The sequence below is a fragment of the Micrasema longulum genome, unplaced genomic scaffold (assembly GCF_059751315.1).
Source record: "Micrasema longulum isolate JH-2025_06_02 unplaced genomic scaffold, ASM5975131v1 h1tg000595l, whole genome shotgun sequence".
NCBI lineage: Eukaryota > Metazoa > Arthropoda > Insecta > Trichoptera > Brachycentridae > Micrasema > Micrasema longulum.
In genome coordinates this window covers 1,109,037-1,128,346 of record NW_028277791.1, presented here as the reverse complement: position 1 = coordinate 1,128,346, position 19,310 = coordinate 1,109,037, and the positions used below count along the sequence as shown (strand labels likewise).

At 32.1% G+C, this 19,310-nt stretch overlaps 2 protein-coding genes across 3 annotated transcripts in view; both read right to left on the bottom strand.

Annotated features, from left to right (window-relative positions):
* Positions 1-19,310, bottom strand: part of LOC148280318 (uncharacterized) — a 223,049-nt gene that overhangs the window by 83,223 nt on the left and 120,516 nt on the right. The window lies entirely within an intron of this gene.
* Positions 10,546-18,824, bottom strand: LOC148280319 (uncharacterized). 2 transcript variants are annotated; one of them, XM_088228571.1, is made up of 3 exons: positions 18,380-18,824; positions 15,999-16,227; positions 10,546-11,023 (listed from the first exon to the last, which is right to left on the bottom strand). In XM_088228571.1, exons 1-3 carry the CDS (start codon positions 18,794-18,796, stop codon positions 10,896-10,898), a joined length of 774 nt encoding a protein of 257 aa, XP_088084697.1. In that variant the 5' UTR covers positions 18,797-18,824; the 3' UTR covers positions 10,546-10,895. The 2 variants fall into 2 exon arrangements, with proteins under 2 accessions (XP_088084697.1, XP_088084698.1); XM_088228572.1 differs by having other exon boundaries at positions 10,546-10,924.

Sequence of the window (19,310 nt, the reverse complement as noted above, 5' to 3'; positions counted from 1 at the left end):
CAAATTTAGTGCGCTGTTTGCGTAGAGGTATAATAACTTATACAAATGTATCGCTGTACTGGCGTCACACAATTTTTTTACGTTGCAAGGATAAACATTTTTTCTTTTAAAATCTAGCGTTATACAAATTTCAATTTCCAAATCCTGTGTGAAAATGTCAATTTAAAGATTACAAAAAATACAACTTCCTTATAATTTAAAAAAAAAAAGAGAGATATATCAAGTCTCGTTTCGTAAGTAGACTAGTGTGATATCATAGACACACAAGAGTTAATTAGAAGAAATGCAGTGATTATCAGGCGATAGTTTTCTTACCTCAAGCAAAGTTAATTTAAGGTTATCTTAGGTTAATTTTATCACATACTATTAACTCTGTATCTACTTTATGTAAAAAAATGTAATGTGACCCGCAGACAAGCCTCGGTTTTGCGGGAACAACAATACAATTATGTCTATAATTATTTTTTGTTAAAATACATAAATGGTAAATAAAAACCTTAAAAAGAGTTTTTTTTGAACGAGTACAACAGTTAAAAAACTGCGTTAGATTTTTTTGTATATTAAGTTTTACATCAAATTTTTAATTTTTATTGTGTGTGTTTTTGCACTAAAAATAGGCGTAATAAAAATGATACAACGATTCATAAAAAAAACTAAAATGTTATTATTAAATGCTGGCTTTGGCGGGGAAGCAGTTTCCTCATCAAATAAAATCTAGTAAAGCGTTTCAATATCTATGGATTTCATTAAACCAAAGCCTTTTCAGCACCCATTTTTCAGTTTTTCCCTTCCGGAAACGATTAAGTCGATTAAACAATGGGCTTGGATGCCGCGAAAACAAAACAAAACATTCATTCCATTTTCAATGTGGTAAGAATTTAAAAAACGGGAACAAAATGGCGGCATTCGAGCGATGCACGATTTTATATTTGCAATAGGTCGCTTAAATCGGGGTGGATCGGATTAAAAGTGTAAAAAAATGTAAAAAAGGATAACACGGAAAATGGCGTGATCTGCTATATGTTGCTACTGGAGCACGCTACAATAGTAAATCCTAAGTAATGTAGTATAAAGTGCATCCAAACTGCACTATCCCGTGAGGGGAAACAATTGTTGAAACGCAGCTTTTGGAGAAACATAATCACAAGTTCTTTCCCAACGTTAAATATTTAAAAATCCTACTTTTGTTGATTTTTTGATAATTTTATAACACTTTTTTATTTTTATTTTTATTGATACACTTATACAAATATGCAAATTATATTTTACTCTCTGTATCTTGGTCAATAAAGAATATGTTTATTTTATTTATTAATTAATTAAAAGAAAACAACATTTATTACAACAAAAAAATACAATATGTACAAATAAACCAAAATTGTGGGATAAATATTGTCTTCTAAACATGACTGAATAGAGTGGCAAAAAATTAGAAAAAAAGCGTACCCATGGAAAACCACTCAGTATCATTCCATAATATTAAAAAAAATTGATTCCTCGTTCTTAAAAAAATATGGATGTAAAATAGATTTCGAATTGTCTTCGACTTGATGACTGCTCTCGAGTACGAAAATCAAGTGGAGTTTTGCTTTGGTTGGTGCAATTGCCTACCATTATTAAGATCCGGGGGTCAATTTTTACCAGGGTGGGCGTGAAATATTGATTGAAAATTTTGTTTGAACTACAATAATACATTGTTCCTGGATTGGAGCAGATGATCGAGATACGTTGCATTTGATATTAAAATGCCTTATGCACCATCGAGTGCAGATAGGAAAATCTAAGTAACAATTATAATAAGTAACCTGTATTTACCATAATACAAAATTGCAATTTATTTTTTCAAATAATCATTTTGCTCAATCGGATTGCCTAGAACAAACTCGCCTTGAGACAATGCCGAAGATTATTTTAGGAATAATATTGGAGTATAAAAACATTGTTTCGAGAATTTCGAGATAGCAGAAATGAAAAAAAAAACTAGTAGAAAGTTTAGACGCAAGACCAACCGCCATTGTTGAAAACTTGGTCTACATTATTCCTTGCTTCGCTTTTATTTCACCAAATTCTAACTTTTCAAGTTACCCCGACTTACATTTATGGTCTTGAAGTCAGTTCGTGGAATATCTTGAGAATATCTCTATTTGAGTGTATGCACGCTGAATATATTGTCACTTCACACAGAAAACCCGTAAACAAATTTCAATTTTGCAGTATTTATTTATAATTTTAATATGGCCCAGATCTGTGTCCAGGCGGATGAAGAAAACACTTCTGTTTGGGAAAAAGAACCAAAATTTTTGATGAATATTTTTGACTCAATGGCTACTCTCAAGTAAAAATACTGAATAAGGAAATCAAATAGAGATAAATCCGCCTTGTTGTTCATTGCTTGGGGCGTTTGCCTAATATTTTACAACTTTTGAGGTCCTGGGTTCAATTCCCGGAAGGGTAGACGTGGCATATTGATTTGAAATGTTGTTTCAACACCAATGTTTTATTGTTTCTGAATTGGCATATGTAGTAAAGATTATATTTTTATAAAAAACGAGAAATATTTTCGTTTTTATGATTTACCCAAATATTCAATTTTAAGGGTCATTTTCAATTTTTTATTTAAATTTTTTTATTATTATATTCATTTTACAAAAATAATATGTTGTTTATTATTTATACTCTGTTGTTAATAATTGAATTTTTCTTCTATCATCGAGTCTTTTGTTTAGTTCAGTATGGTAGATAGTTTATTGTATAATTTTAGTCCCTGATATATTTGTCTTGATTGTGATATTGTTCTGATATTCTTGTATTATGTCCATGTTTATTTCAACGAAATGTATATAACTCATTATAAGAAAATGAGAATCAATTTGTGGTAGAGTAGGATTTGAACCATGGACCTTTGAGCCGTGAGTCTGAGTCACTAGCCACGGGACCGCAACCCGATTCTTCAATTTTTCATTTCTTTTAACCTAACCTTTATTTTTTTAATGCATTCTGTCAATATAGCCTCGATATTAAATATTTGAGTCATAAACTTCCCAAATATCTCAAAATATGTGAATACTTATATACCGTCATAATTTCTCTTTCCACACCCAGTGGTCCATAGTTCAGTGAATTGGTAAACCAAAGCATTTTAGTTGGACAATTTTTTACTTAAAGGTAAAGCAATTAGTCTTACGTTTTAGATACTAGTCCAGAACAAAGAAATATTTCAGTTCAAAAAACCACTAAAATCAATATTTTACGTCAATTCTGTCAACACTTATGTATGGAAGTGAAACACGGAACTGGCAGAGGGAGGATTAAAGCCGAGTGAACGCGGTTGAAATATGATCTCTTAGACGAATGTGTGGAAAATCAATGTATGACAGGGTGACAAATGATAAAATCAGGCGAGAGTGTTAATCTGAGTCAAGTATAATTGAAAATATTAAGAAAGGTTCCCTGAGATGGTTTGGTCACGTAGAACGAATGGACAACGAGTCTGGTCATATCAAAAGCAGACAGAACCGAATGGCATGTATGACAAGAGGTATAAATGTGAATGAAGCTAGGAATGTATCCCAGGATAGACGTGTGTGGCGATCCATTCTATCTGCCTACCCCTAAAGGAAAATGGTGTGATGTTAGTAGTAGTAGTAGACTCTGTCAGAAATTGAACTAAGTAATGGTTCACAAATACACCAACCACTACACAACGAAGCTAACTTATCTCCATTCGATTTTATTATTCAGTACTTTACCTGAGAGCACCCATCGAATTGAAAACACTTTTCTAGGGTTCTGGTTCTATTTCACACATAGAACTGTATTCAACATTCGCCTGGACACTTAACCTATTTTTCGCAACGAATTTTAATTTTATATTTTACACGTATGGACGTATGTATGCTATTTTTTATTATGTGTAACATACACTATTCTGTCTATGTTTAAACATCCACATTTCTTTAATTCTTCCATCTTTTGACTTTTGTGTAATAAAAAAAGCTGAAACCTTTATCATGTGAGTGAGACTCATCCGCCCAAGCCATTTCATCAACTAGGCAACGCCTGAGAAAAAAAAATCAGTTTTCATACTTCTTAGTGTGATCAACAATATTTTGAGCATGTCTAAATGCATGTAGGCAGGTTGGATTTCCATCGCAAAAAAAATATTATTATTTAGATATTTATTTGTTGCAAAAGAGAGAATAAATCATTTTCGCGAAGGGAATATGGAAGTCCAGGTATTTTCAGGACTTGTCGTTGGCTCGTTTAAGTGGTGACTAAAAAAGTCAATAAAGCTATTTATATATAAATATATCAGTAAGGTATGTTAATATTATATACACAATATAAAATATATGAAGAGGTGGTTGAAAAGAAAATTGTTTTTCTTTTAGTAAGCGTCTTTTGAAAGTTGTCACAAATATTAATTTCAGCTTCAAACTTTTTTTTGGGCCAATGATTGTTCTTTTCTTACAAAGCATGCTAGATTACTCTGTTATGAATTTTCATATCCTGAGAAATAATTCAGAAGAAAGTTTCAGCGGTATTATTCTTCAACATCACCCCACCCCACCTTACCTTACATTTATTAATTTTTCTTTCGATGGATTTGTAAGCAATATTTATGCCCTTTTTTAAGTTAAAACACTTATGAAAAAATGTATATTTAAAATGTAATACAATAATAAATGCGATATTTCATGTAAACTTTTATCATCATCATTCAACGTCTGTTCCTTATTTAGAGCAGAGTCCATTTTGAAAAAAAAATTAACATTCATTTTAAAAAAAATATATGTTATATTTTATTTATACTCTGTTGTTGATTTTTATATTTTTTATGCCTTTTGAAAAGTTTGTCTGAGTCTTTTGTTTAGTTTTGTCTGGTAATTTCAGTCCCTGATTTACTAGTCTCGATTGTACTTGTCTTGTTTTAGAATGTTTAATGTGATATTGTTCTAATATTCTTGTATTATGATCATGTTTATTACATTTTTTTGAAAGTTTTAGTTTTTTGTCTACAATAATATCGTTGGCTAACATATGAATACATTTTAATGTTGAAAAGTTCATAAACATTTAATTTTTTAGTTTTTTTGGAGAGTTTTTTAGTTGGTGTTAGATAAAGTATAAACAGGCCTCTCCGTGTGCTGCCAGCTTCTGTGCATTCTCCTAAGTCAGATTTACGTCCCGTACTTCTGATATAAACTGCCGACAAACTGTCAGTTGTGGATTTCGAGAACCTGATGCCTTGTTGGAAAGCGTGGTCAAGGCTCTTAGGATGCATACCCACTACATGGCCACCTTAAAGCTTCCATTGATAACAGTAAAATGGCCGTTATCGTATCAACTTCAGAAGAATCAAACCTTTAACTGGAAAAAAATATAGTGTTTAATTTTAAAAGAAAACTCTTTTTCTTTTAAAACGAAACACAAACACGTAGTAGCGCGACAACGGGAGAATAAAAGAAAAATGTTATGACAAAAAACATATATGATTTCGAATGCACTCATTACTTAATGCTTGTATTAGTCATCTTAATTAATCATGATTTTGTCATAATAATTATCTGAGAAAATGCTTTGTTTTGTTTTTCACCAGGGCCTATAAAACGCGTTTCTTCCGCTAAATGATGCCCAGAATCAAAAGACCAGAATCTTATGCGGATTTTGAAGGTTGAAGATCTAGGCATTACTTTTGTGAGTTGATATTTCATGATCAAATCGAAACAGTATGTAGTAGTTTGTTGAAAATGTTAGGATTTGTCTTGCGTACTGCCAGGGTTTTTGGTAGTACACGAGTACTGAAATTTTTTTATAACTCGTTGGTGCGAAGTAGACTCGAGAGTGGCTCGATGATTTGGAGACCGTGTGAGTTGACGTTCTCTCTTATGGTGGAGAAGGTTCAGAAGAACTTTTTTCGGTTTCTCTACATGAGAGTGCGGATATTATCGATGGCTTTATCCCACTGAGTTTTTCCGGGGTATGTTTGGTTACAGCAGTTTGAAGACTAGAAGGAATGTGTATTTAACTACGCACTTCTTTCGATTGTTGCGCGGTATCGTTAACAGCCCTGAAGCATTAGCTTTTATATTCCGGATAATTACCTTAAACAGCGTCAGCATTGACTGTTTCACATTCCAATATACAGGACAAACCTGCCAATGGTTATGCTTGTTGGAAGAACTATCTCTATGTTGTACAATATTACTTTGGACATTAACATTTTTTATGTATCTGAAGGAGTTTTTCGTTACAAGATTCTCTTGTTTTTTTAACATATTATCTGGATATTGTAATACGTTTTTTATATATGGCTAATTTCACCAAATTATTTTAATTATTTCTATTTGTATGATATTAAAAATTCCATTTTGTAATGTTCATGTACACGTGTAAACGTATATATGAGTAAATAAAATTTAAATTGAAAAATATATATTTCCTTTATGAATCAACTTTATATTTTTTTCTTTTTCTGCTGCTTTCTCAGCCTTGTTCTCTCCATCGTTAAATAAAGACCTCGTTTAAACGTCTCCATTCCTTCCTTTTACTCGTTTTTATCATTCATGTTTTACCAGCCATCGAGGTAATGTCATTGACCCATCTTTTTTGAGGCCTTTCAATACTTCTTTCGTTTGACCGTGGTCTCCACTTTATTATCTCACGTGCCAATATTTTGCCCCGCCAAGTGTCTTGCCCACTGCTGTTTTATTTTTGCTGCATGAACCATAATACATACAATTCAAAAAGTTTATCGCCATGTTTCTTCATTTCTTATTCTGCGTCTTTTACATGCACCGAGCATTTGTCTTTCCATGAATGATTGAGTGCATTTTAGTTTCTGGCTGCTTTTTTGTGCTACAGACATGGTTTTTTGAAAGAAGAATCCCCAGAGTTATCTATGGCCCTGTAAGAAAAAATAACCACTGGCGTCGTCGCTACTATCGAGAGCCATACGATATGTACTAAGCGTCTGATGTAATCAACTTTACCAAGGTGGACGCTTGAGGTGGGCTGGCCATTTAATTAGAATGCAGGATAAAAGCCCCATAAATCGCCTAACTCTCTCTGTGCCACAAAGAAGACGAAGACCAGAAAATCCTGGAATGCAATAGATGGACTACATCAGCGCAGATATGACAATGTTGGATGGAAGTGAAGAGCTGGAGAGGAACTTAAAAGCAAGGGCAGCAGACCGGCAAGAGTAGAGTAGACTCCTGGATATAGCCATGGCCCACCCAGGGCTGTCAAGCTTATGATGATGATAATGATTTTTTCAATGTTAATGCACGATTTATACGATTTATACGTCTTTTCACACATAATAGAACTTCTTTATTTTTGAAAATATACTTTAACTTGACGAAAGCAACCCAACTTAGTACTTTTAATATTGGTAACTCCGCTTCTAGTTATATTTATAACATACGAGGTGAACCCGGCAATGCTTTGCTATTGCTAAATTTGAGTTTTTGCTGAATAGATTAAATGAACGCAATCAAAAGTTTGACATCAAATGTTGTATTTAGCCCAAATTTAAACTGTGAGAATTTTGATAAATAGGTGTTCGATCATTGTGTTCCTGTCCCTGTATCGCAGATCCCTCACCGATAGTGTGCGAAAAAGACAACTGCATATCAGACCTTTCGTTAGAAAAGACAAAATCGACGTTTTGCTGTACCTTTTTCCGCACCTCAAAGCTGGACCGATTTTGTTATTTTTTTGGACAGAGTATCAGAATAAAATTTTCTGTTCCGGTATGTTTTGCGTTTTTTAAAAATAGTTATATTTGTATACCGTGCGCCTTGCGCCTGAAAACAGCAGATAAAACAAGGCTTTTTTTACGGGTTTGAATGGATCTAGTTTCCATAATAAACCATTTTTTAAAAAAGGAAACAATATAGAGACACGCCAATTTAAAATATCAATAATGTGTAAAAAAGAGCTCTGCTCTGGTTTGGACATGAAGAGCGAATGGACAACAAAAGAACCGCTAAAAATATATACAATGCAAATGTTCATGGATGCAGAATAAGAGGAAGATAGTGAAAGACATGGCATGACTAAATCCAACAAATACTTGAAAAATGACATGGTAAAAGTCGGAATAATCGGCGCGCGTGCATGAGAAAATCTATGAATGTGGAGGAGGTGAGATCTGAATGCAAATATAGAGTGATGTGGCGTTCTATCCTCTCTGCCTACCCTTACGGGGAAGTGGCGTGATAGTTTGTTGTTGTTGTTATGGTAAAAAAAAACATTGCTCTAGTGCCATAATTCAGAGAGAAAATACGTGAATACGTTTGTATGAAGAAAAGTCAGACCGCGTTTCCTCTTAAGATTAAACATAATTAAGTATACTTGCAAAAATTTACTAAAAATCTATAGTAAAAACCGTTCGAATAAACGTAAAAAAGATGTTACTTTTTATTGGTAAGTAGGTACTTGTTTATGATTGAATTCAAATCTAAAAGTAATAGATATTTAAATATTTAATTTAAGTAGGTACGGTACACCCAAGTACTTGTTTGTGTTTGGACTCCAAACCATAAAATAATTCATTATTTTTAAATAAAGAATTCTTTTAACAAATGTCAAACTCTGCTCAGGGATGCATTTTAGTCAGAAACGCAATTTTCAAAAAATTATCGAATGTTAGTTGATATGATTTTAGTATAACCAAATTTCGGTAAAAAAAAAATAAACGGGTAGAAATTCAATGAAATGATCTGATTGGGATCCATAAAAAAACCAATGTTGTCGGTAAACATTCAAAAATCAGCTTTTTGTATACACAAAAAATAACCTCCATTCATTTTTTATCCGCATTCTCGGCGAATGCATCCATGGTGATGGATAAAAAAAATCATTTACGCTCCTAACTTTTTTGTACATTATGAAGATTTTATGAGCTATAAACCTTCTCGTGGCAAAGATGTACATTTATCTGATAACCGCACGTAAATCGGTCCGGTAGTTATCGAGTCCATCGAGGACAACCATTCGAACATCGCCTTTTATATATATATAGATTAAATATTATTAGCATCAAAAAATTTAATTTTGTCATTGTAAATGAAAATGTTGTTGCTTGTTGGACTCATAATCTTTGTATTATGAATCTTGATTTCCAAACAGTCCAGTATTTTCATAATCATTTCACCTAGTTCATCTTTGTATTTACTAATTACCACTATGTCTTCTGCAAATCTGAGGTTAATTAATAATATGAATATATCAATAAATATTTAATGGTTTAAGATAGTTGTTTTAAATACATGATTCAAGACTATCCGAACATTCTTCACCTTCTGAGTGTAGTAAACAATAACTACATATCATAACGTATAACGCTCACTCCATTGTTATATTAGAACTTTTAGTATTGCAATATATTTTCACTGATGGAGAATGTCACGAAGAAGTTGAGGAAAGGAAACTTGTTAAATTTTATGAGACGAAGACTGAATGGAAACTTCAAATAGGGAAAAGTGAACCCCTGGAGACTGAATACGAGACAAGTATACGAGTAGGTATGAACCGTTTGTTCAACTTTTATTGCATATAATATAGTTTGTAAATCTTAACAATGCAATAATTTTAATATGATTTTTTACTTACAACTTTAGAGATTGAGAATTGAATTAACATTTAAAACATTAACACTTTGTATCCCGGAGCCGTGTTAACACGTGATTATATAACCATGCGTTGTGTCCCGGTCCCGTGTTTTTACGTGGTTTACCAGCTGTCTAAAAAGTGCCTTTTACTGACATCTAATGACTTTTATAAGTACTTTTTTGCTGCTGGTAAACCACGTGAAAACACGGGACTGGGACACAAAGCATGGTTATTATAATCACGTGTTTACACGGCTCTGGGATACCAAGCACAAAAAAAGAAGTAAGTCCCTGTATATGTGCGAACATTTTATATTTTACATTTTTTTTGCACCACAACAGGCCAGGAGGCCTAATTACAGTAGTGAATTACATTACAGAGAACCCAGGCTTGAGAAAAATCACATTTTAATTTTTGTGTTCTCACCGGGAATCGAACCCGGAACCTTCCGTGCGTGAGTCAAACGTCTTGACCACTACATTGCAATGCGCAATTTGGCTCTCCATAAAGGCCAATGTTGGCAAAACTATCATATAAAATGACTTATTTAATTATTTTAAATAAGTCTGAGAAGTTTTCATTAATGTAACCTAGTATTTTTATAATTATGACACTTTTTAGAAACCCTTCACAAAGCATAAAACTTCACGAAAATGCCGGGCACAGGGTAAATTCTATGTGTATTTGGTCGGTACTCAAAGTGTTAAGCGTCATATTATATTAGAAATATCTATTTTCATCATTCTAACAAAAGCAATTATTTATTTATTTGACATTTTATATACATATACAATATATATACATATAAGGGCGGGCATATTACCTTAATTTCTTTCAACCTACCCAAACCGTTCAGTTTGAGAAAATTATAAATACATGGACATATTGAATCTTACAATTTTATACTTAAATCAAAAACAAAGATAAACAAAATAAAAATATATTTAAAAAATAAAAAATAACACTATACTTTGAAGAGAGGATGGGGATGCGAACGAAAGAAAAAGGATAAAGGAACATTTAGATCGTGACATTTTAATATTGACTTAAATGTAAATAAAGAAGGGGCGTCTCTAACATTAGTGGGTAGATTATTCCACAGTTGAGCGGTTACTACTGTGAAAGAGGAGGCAAGAAAGTTAGAGTGATGACAGGGTATTAAAAGGGTTATTTCGATACTAGAACGAAGAGATAGTCCGTGTTGTGAAAGAGGTTGGATGAGCTCTCTCAGATAAACAGGCGGCCTCCGTGGTGTAGTGGTCAAGACGCTTGACTCATGCACGGAAGGTTCTGGGTTCGATTCCTGGAGAGAACACATAAAAATAATTGTGAGTTTTCTCAAGCCTGGGTATTCTGTGTTTTAATTCACCACTGTAATTGGGCCTCCTGGCCTGTTGTGGTGCTAAAAAAAAAAAAAAGTAAAAAGTAAAAAAGAAGTGGGATTATTTAAAATATTGTGAAGAAGTGATATAATGTGAATGTTTCTTCTATGCCTGATACTGAGCCAGTGTAGTTGCGTGCGATACTCGGTTATATGGGCAAATTTGCGAAGATCAAAGATATAACGAATACAAATATTCTGCAATCGTTCTACCTTTAAAGTAATTCAGAGTTAGCATCTGGATATCATACATCCGCATAGTCAAGGAGTGAAAAAAGTAAGCAATATTACCGATGATTTAACTGAATTTCCATTTGGACGTTTGGTAAATATCTAAGGTAGTAATTATAATCTCGAATTGAAATTTATAAAATCCCATGAGAGACTTACGTAAAAACTCGCAAAAATGCCTTTCTTGTCATGCTCCGTGCGTCTGTTTAAGACGTTTTATCAAAAAATATATTGCTAATGTCAGATAAAATAAACGGAATAACACGCAAAATGCAATAAATTTTATTCAAAGTTATTCAATTTTCACTGTTCTTCGATCAAACTTTAGAAATATTTCAAAACGCTGGGCCGCCCGTCTTTATTTATATTTATGTTGGAGTTAAATTTATTTTATATTTGGAGATAAGCTTTGAGCTGGACGCACGTCAGTTTGAATTGTAATATGTTTTAAAAATTGAATGCGAGATTAGGTGTTGGTACATAATAGTAAGCACGTTAATACCTAGTATCGTTTTGGACATTAAGTGCGTTTTTTATAAATAATGCTACGGTAATAATAACATTTTTATTACTTTTAGTGGAGTCAAAAATCATTTTTTTTCCATCGGGTGCAAGTCAAAGACAAGTAAAACCAATTTATTTCAATTTGATCGGGTATCATCCGAGTACGCATTCAATAAAACCATAAAATCGATGTTTTATTCATTCGTCGATACTAGGAGCGCAGCAAGCAGAGGGGATAATACCGCAATTTGGCATTCATAGTAGTATGGAGCGCCTACCCTTGGCGAATCCTCCCACCCATTACCGACACCCGGCGTGATACCCAAACCATGCCATGCTAGCCTGGTACATTTGGGCTTTTGTTTTACATTATAGTGTAGATTATTTAAGGCGAGCTAACCATTACTAATTCAAAAGTACAGCAGACTTTCAGCGAGGCCTCGCTTCCTGATTTGACCAAATCAAAGCCTAATTATATTACATAATGAATGATTTGGACGTAATTGGGCATAATTATGAAGTGAGAGTCTTTAATTATTTTTTTTAATTTGGTTAATATTACAATATCTGCATTATCTACTTATATAAACATCTACTAATTTATAAATTTACATTATTATATTTTTAAATCAATAATATTTTTTTCATTCCTATAAATATATTAAACTATTTTCAATTTAGTTTTTTATTGAATACAAATTCACTTGTTAAGTATTTTGGCAAAGGATTATTTAACACTATCCTTACTTATGTTATTTATATGAAAATGTGTTTGTCTGTTTGTTTGTGTTTCTTTCACGTCGAAACGGAGCGACCGATAAACGTGATTTTTTGCATAAGAATAGCTAGAAAGCTGACAAGTGTCGCAAGAAAAAAATTATAAACATACATAATTTTCATCCCGGAAAAAAAATCACTCATTATGAAAAATTCATGGTAGAAAAAAAAAAAGTATTGAAAAATAAAAGAGATGCTAAGTCCCCATAGACTAACGGATCGTCATACCTATTTATTTCGTGTGGTTTAAGTAGCATTATTTTTAGTCATGAATTATTATTTATTTCATTAATGATTCTGAATATAAAAATAAATTATGAGACCGAAACGGACGATAATTCTGGGTGTCCAAGGACCGATCAACTAAGGCCCGTAGGGCAGATAAAATGAGTCCCTGAGGGTGAATTACATAAGGGCCAAAGTCTTGAACTTCCTAACATGTAACAGTTGGCGACAGCTAACAATCTTCTGCTGGTATATCTTCTGCTGATATATATATAAATACATTATACAAAAGTCTTATTATTTATTTCGATCAAATCAAAATCTTTTTTCATTTGTTAAACAGTATACAATTTTTATTTTTCTTCAGTGTAACTCTCGTTTATTTTTTCTGGAGTATCTATACCTACTTACTCAAAATAATTTGATAAATAAACTCAAAGATACTATTATGAATATTATTTTTTTTTAAATATAACTTTGTCAGACCGGCCGACAAAACGTAAAAGAGTATCAAATATAATTTTGTCTATGCAGGGAGGTATTTTTTTTTTTTTACTAATATTAGTCACCATTTTCTTTTTACCTATAATTCACCTATTTACAGGGGCCTGACATCTGCGTTTATACATATTACGTGCTATATTGATTAAAAGGAGTAAAAAAGTCAAAACAAATATAAATACACTTTATATCATTTGAATTAAATATTTTTCAAAAAATTATCGAAAAAACAAATATTCAAAAAACACGTTTGAATAAAACGGACTCACAAATATAAATTCATTGACCCAAAGTTATAATTCATGTATAATTAAAACGATTTAATATGGGATATCTATGATATATTGGGACTTGAATATTTCATAGTCCCTAGACTAAGACATAAGATTAATCATCTTACCTTCATGCAAAAAAAATGATCAAGATACGCTGCGATTACGAATGCAGTGCCCTATGCACAACTAGGTGCGAAAAAGGAATGATGATGATAAATATTACGTTTCAAACGTATAAATTTTAATCCAAAGAAGCCGGCGTCTTAAAAAAATAAAAATATTAGTTTTGTAAAGAAAATGTTAAACCATTAAAAGCATTATGATCATTTTATTGCAAATATAACATTTTATAATCAATAGGCTTAGTAAACTGTATAAGAAATTCTTTCAAAAAATGAAATACATTAAAACCATAACAATAACAATATTTGAGTTTGTCCAAATGTTTGTAGACATTTTCCAGATGAATCTCTTCACAACAATAAAGGATTCAGCTTTTTAACTTAACGAAAATCAAGAAATTGGATAATTTAAAAAATATGGATGTTCAACCATAGGCAAAATGGTAAATGTTGAGTAATAAGAAACAGTGAGTAAAGTGGCCACTTAAACCAGCCATTGACAGGTCATGAGCTTTGTAAATGCCTAGACTTCCATATTCCCTCCTTTAAAGTATTCTCCATCCCGTTGTAATTTGTTAATCATAAAAATAAAAATAATAAAATGCAAAACGGAAACGAAAAATAGTTTTTTCTTATGTTTGCTACAAAAAAATTAACAACAGCACAATATAGTCAAAAAGACGTTTAGACAGTAAAAACAAACAACAAACCCGGCAAAATCCAAAATCTAAAAAAAGTGAGATATTAATTGAAACTTATTCAGAATACAATTTTCTACAACAATTATAACATTGCCAGTTAAAAATACGGCTTTATTTGTAAAAACTTGACTTTTAAATTGTCTAAACCTCTACTTGAGTATTGTAAAGTTGAAATGTATAATTTAAATTTATTATTTCACTACTGTTTCTTGACAAAATCATGCTTATGTCACCACTGCTAACGTGTAAAATATTTACTGATGATAATAAAAAAATGAAGTTTAAAAAAAGTTAAAGTTAAGTATTGTATCAGTTTATTGCGATTTGCTCAAAATAAAGAAAGATGGATTTTGCCGGGTTTGCAAATAGTACCCACAATTGAACGTAGTTATGCAGAAAACAGCCAGTTTACGATTTTGAAAATATGAGATTTTGGTGTTATCGGATGCAGTAAGGTCTATTTTATGTTCTGCTAAAAACTTCTAGGTCGCTTTCGTACAAAAAAACTGTTATACTCACCTTCTGAAAATAGTGTCGATCACTTAATCAATAATCTTACGGTATTTTAAAAATCATAAAAACTGGTCAAATACGTAATTGAATTATTGTTTGTTACATCAAAACACGAATGTATTCATTGTTTATCATTTATCAAAAGTCAAAAACATTCCAACTGTTGCACAATAAGTTTTTCTGGGTTATTATGCCGTGTGTTGTTCGTACTCTCTACCGACGTTTCGGATCGCGTTACAGCGTCCATCATCAGGGTTGATGTTATTTGTGTATGAATATGTGTTACGTTAGGTACTTAGAATTTTTGCCGTGTCGTAGTCGTTACAAACATCCCGACAACATAAATAGAGATGATGGGATGCGATTAAAAACATCCTGGTACCCAGTCATAAAGAAATTGCATAAAGATTGCAATGTAACACAGATTTGGGATACGGTATAGATCCTAAGTACATAATGGTACACATTAATCTAAACGACTACGACACGGTACAAGTCCTAAATACATAACATCACACAAAAACGACTACGACACGGTAAAAATTCTAAGTACCTAACGTAACACATATTCATACACAAATAACATCAACCCTGATGATGGACGCTGTAACGCGATCCGAAACGTCGGTAGAGAGTACGAACAACACACGGCATAATAACCCAGAAAAACTTATTGTGCATCTTAACGGCCGTGAAAATCTAAGAAGTTTATTCCAACTGTTGTGTAGATTCAATTATTCACCCTTTTCACAAAAGTGTTATTATCTCAGTTTCACTTTTCTATGGCTGGCTGCTTTCTGTATAACTACGTTCAATTATAAATGTAGGGTATTGGATATAAACAAGAGATGTCATAAATCAATTTCGATCTTGAAAACTTTCTCGTTACTAAAATCTAGTCTTGCCTACAAAAATTTGGGAAAAGGTAATGATTATATAATTTTTAAAAATCATCTTAAATTGAGCATTATTATAAGGAAAAGGCAGTAACAAAGACTTATGCTCGCTAAAACAATTGTAGCAATAGACATATATCGGCAGAGCCTCATTTTTTTGTCCCCATAATTTTGATAATCTACCGTTGTCGTAGGAGGTAATGTTGGGTTTGTCATCGCTGGAGTAGAAACACCTTTAGTTGTTTGATTACCTGCTGTTGTGGCATCAGCACGAGACTCAATATCAACATCGTCATCAAAGTAAGCTTTTCTTCGCACACGAATATTAGCATAAAATGGTCCAACTTCACGCTCAGATTTACCGAAATCTTGATTCTTGTCAAACAAATACGCGTCGTTCACTCTTGCCAAGCGTATTTCGTCGATCGCCATAAATGAAGAATGGTCTGACCTGTTCATTACTCTAAACTCTAATATCACCTAAAAAAAACAAACAATTAAACGATGAAAATTTAGATTTTTTAAATCTTATTTTACTTTGTTGGAAAGCTAGCAGAGAATAATAACAGGAAGCGAAGCATTTTTCTCTTTGCTACCAGTGTTTAGGCCTATAAGTGTCACCTGTATAAAAATATCATCAGAACTGTGGTATCGTGCGGGTATGAAGCGTGGACACTAACAGCAAAGTCTGATGAGATGCTGGACCTTTTTAAGAAAAGAGTACTGCATAAAATCCTGGATCCCATAACTGGTGCAAAACCATAGAGAATGAAACCATGATACACGTTGAAGATTCAACTCTGTAGCTGTTAGTTAGTATTTGTAAATAACCACTTACTGACTTTTCTAATAACGCTAACATGCAAATCCTACTATACGCCTTCACCATAGTAGCTGCATAAAAAACATAAAACTATCATGCTCACAGAAACTTAAAACAAACAACTGATTATAACAAAATAAAATTTTAATTCATTGTCATTTGTAATTAGTTTTCTGATGAAGAGACTGTCATTTCTCGAAACCGGTGAACATAAAAAAGTCGATAAGTTGTTACATACAAAAATATATAAACTAACATTTTAAGTAAAAAATTAATGCTTTAAATATAAAAAAAAAAAAACCCCTGTTTCCGGGCTGAAGAATACAGTTCTGAGAGTAAAATATTAGCGTTTTTAACTTGATGGCTACTCTTGTGTAAAAAATCTGAAAAAAGAAATTGACTAAAGATAAGTCCGCCTCATAATGTAATGATTGGCGCGTTAACCGACTATGCTTTAGATCTTAGGTTCGATTCCTGGCAGGGTGGCCGTGAAATAGTATAAAAGTTTAGATGTTGGTTCTGGAAATATTTCATTGTTCTTGGATTGGCATTTGAAGCATAAGACTGATTACCTTATCCTTCAAGTATCTAAAATTATCATGATACGATATTATTTTCTCGAAAAGGTTATCCATGCGCATCATTAGTCAATGTGTAGCTAGACAAAAGTGAAGAGGTGGGCAAAGTTATATGTGGGCATTGTTTGGTAAAAAAAAAAAATATTGCACCCTTTTACTAGTTTCCTGAAATGAAACGTATTAGCAACAATGTTTTGAGTATGACCAAATTTTTGTAGATTTGCCGGATTTCCTTCCTAGGGAGCTTTTCAGAAAACATTTAAAAATGAAATATGGAAGTTTAGACATTTGACATTTCGTTGGCTGGTTTAAGTTACCACTTTCCACACTGTGTAACATTCACCATTCTGCCCATATTTAAACATCCACATTTTCTTAACTCTTCCATCTGCTACACAGTGTGAAAAGTGGCCACTTAAATAAGCCAACGACAGGTCATAAGCCCGGTAAATGCCTAGACTTCCATATTCCCTTCTGAGAGTATTGAAACCATTTAAACATGCAGAGACATATGAAAAACTCTGCTAAACATTGTTCGTCCCCAGCTAGAATACTGTACTCCTATTTGATCACCTTACTATAATGTAGGTACAAATAGACTAGAAAGGGTCCAAACCATTTTTTTTAAGCAGGTCGACTACCGGTTAAGCATTTACTTCTCTAACCATGCTGAAAGTAAGCAGTAACATGGAATAAACTCTCTTAAAAATCGAAGAATAATGTTAGACCAGTTATTTTTATTTAAATTAATAAATAATAAAATTGATTCTCCTTACCTACTTAAAAGTCCGTGTGCCATCTCGACCGACAAGACAAAATCTCCTCTTTTACACAGGAAATGCGTCAACAAACTATTTTACACAATCTACAATACCCAGAATATGCGACCAACATAACAATATATTTACCGAAGCTGATATTTTTTGTGACAATGTATGTAAATTTAGGTCAAAAATTATAGAAATTTTGAGAGAAGCAGATATTTAACTTTATTATTACATACATATTTTTTCATTTAGTTTCATTAACATTTATTATATTGAACATAATTTTAATTATTGAATTAAGTATAAAATTTTTGTTTGGCGTTTGCATGATTGTCTTACACTAATATACAAAAAAAATGCAATATTTGGGTAAATACTGTTTGTTTACCCAATAAAATAAATAAATAAATAAAATATTTTCCCTCTGTCGCAATAGATTAAGATCCAAAAGGTATTTTATTTACCTGTATTTGACTGTGTGATTCAAATGCATGTGATAATTTTCTCCACCCTGTTTTAAGATTATTGAAATAAAATATATTTTTCTCGTACTTTAAACTAATTCCTGATCCATCGGGAGCATTATAAATAATAATTATTTGCATTTCATCTGATATTTTTAAATTTCTCTGGATGGATCCAAATCGATCAATTTTCAAAAAATATTTTGATGAACCCGTCGGTGGTTGAATTTTGTATTCACTGTATTTAGCCAAATTTCGAGCCACACTTAAATTGTTTTTTGAAATAAATTTACTAAATCCGTTTTTGAATAGATAATGATCTCCTAACATTTTATTAGCGCCGCATAGAGTAATATTTAAGAAAATATACAATATCCATATCACACAATAATTTAAGCATTTAGTATCGAAAATCATTTTGATAGATTATAATTAAAATTATTGATTTATTGACATCTATAATTTTGTTTTGAAAATATGCGAATTCGAATTTCAAATTATGTGAAGTCAAGTATGTGTTAAGTACCAACTTGAATAATAATCATAGTTTATTAACAAAACAACAATTACTTTATCTACTACAAATACACTTAGGTTATAGATTTCTCTGGTCACGTCTAGTCTGCCTAACTAGGTACAACTTGTTTTAAGGCAGACATTTTAATGCAAAAATTAACAATAAAATTACAACCTACTTGTTAATTTTCTATACATTTATGTAATATTAATTTATAGCATTCATTATTTAGGAATGTATTTTAAGTAATTTTTAAGATTTTTCTCGACCTAAACCCATTAACTAATTTCTTACATTTAAAAAAAAATTTAATGCGGGTCATGGTTTTCCAATTTTTGGGTGGCATTTCGGGGCCCAGACACCTGAAATTTTTTTGCCAGAATTCAATATTTGTGATAGACCCCATCATTTAAA

What these genes read in the sequence shown, in the direction of transcription:
- LOC148280319 (XM_088228571.1), bottom strand. Translation starts at nt 18,796, where the DNA reads ATGATTTTCGATACTAAATGCTTAAATTATTGTGTGATATGGATATTG. An exon ending in AATCACACAGTCAAATACAG is followed by an intron (nt 16,228 to 18,379) that starts GTAAATAAAATA and finishes TGTTTTTTTTAG; the next exon opens with GTGATATTAGAGTTTAGAGT. An exon ending in TGCTGATGCCACAACAGCAG is followed by an intron (nt 11,024 to 15,998) that starts GTAATCAAACAA and finishes TTTTTTTTTTAG; the next exon opens with CACCACAACAGGCCAGGAGG.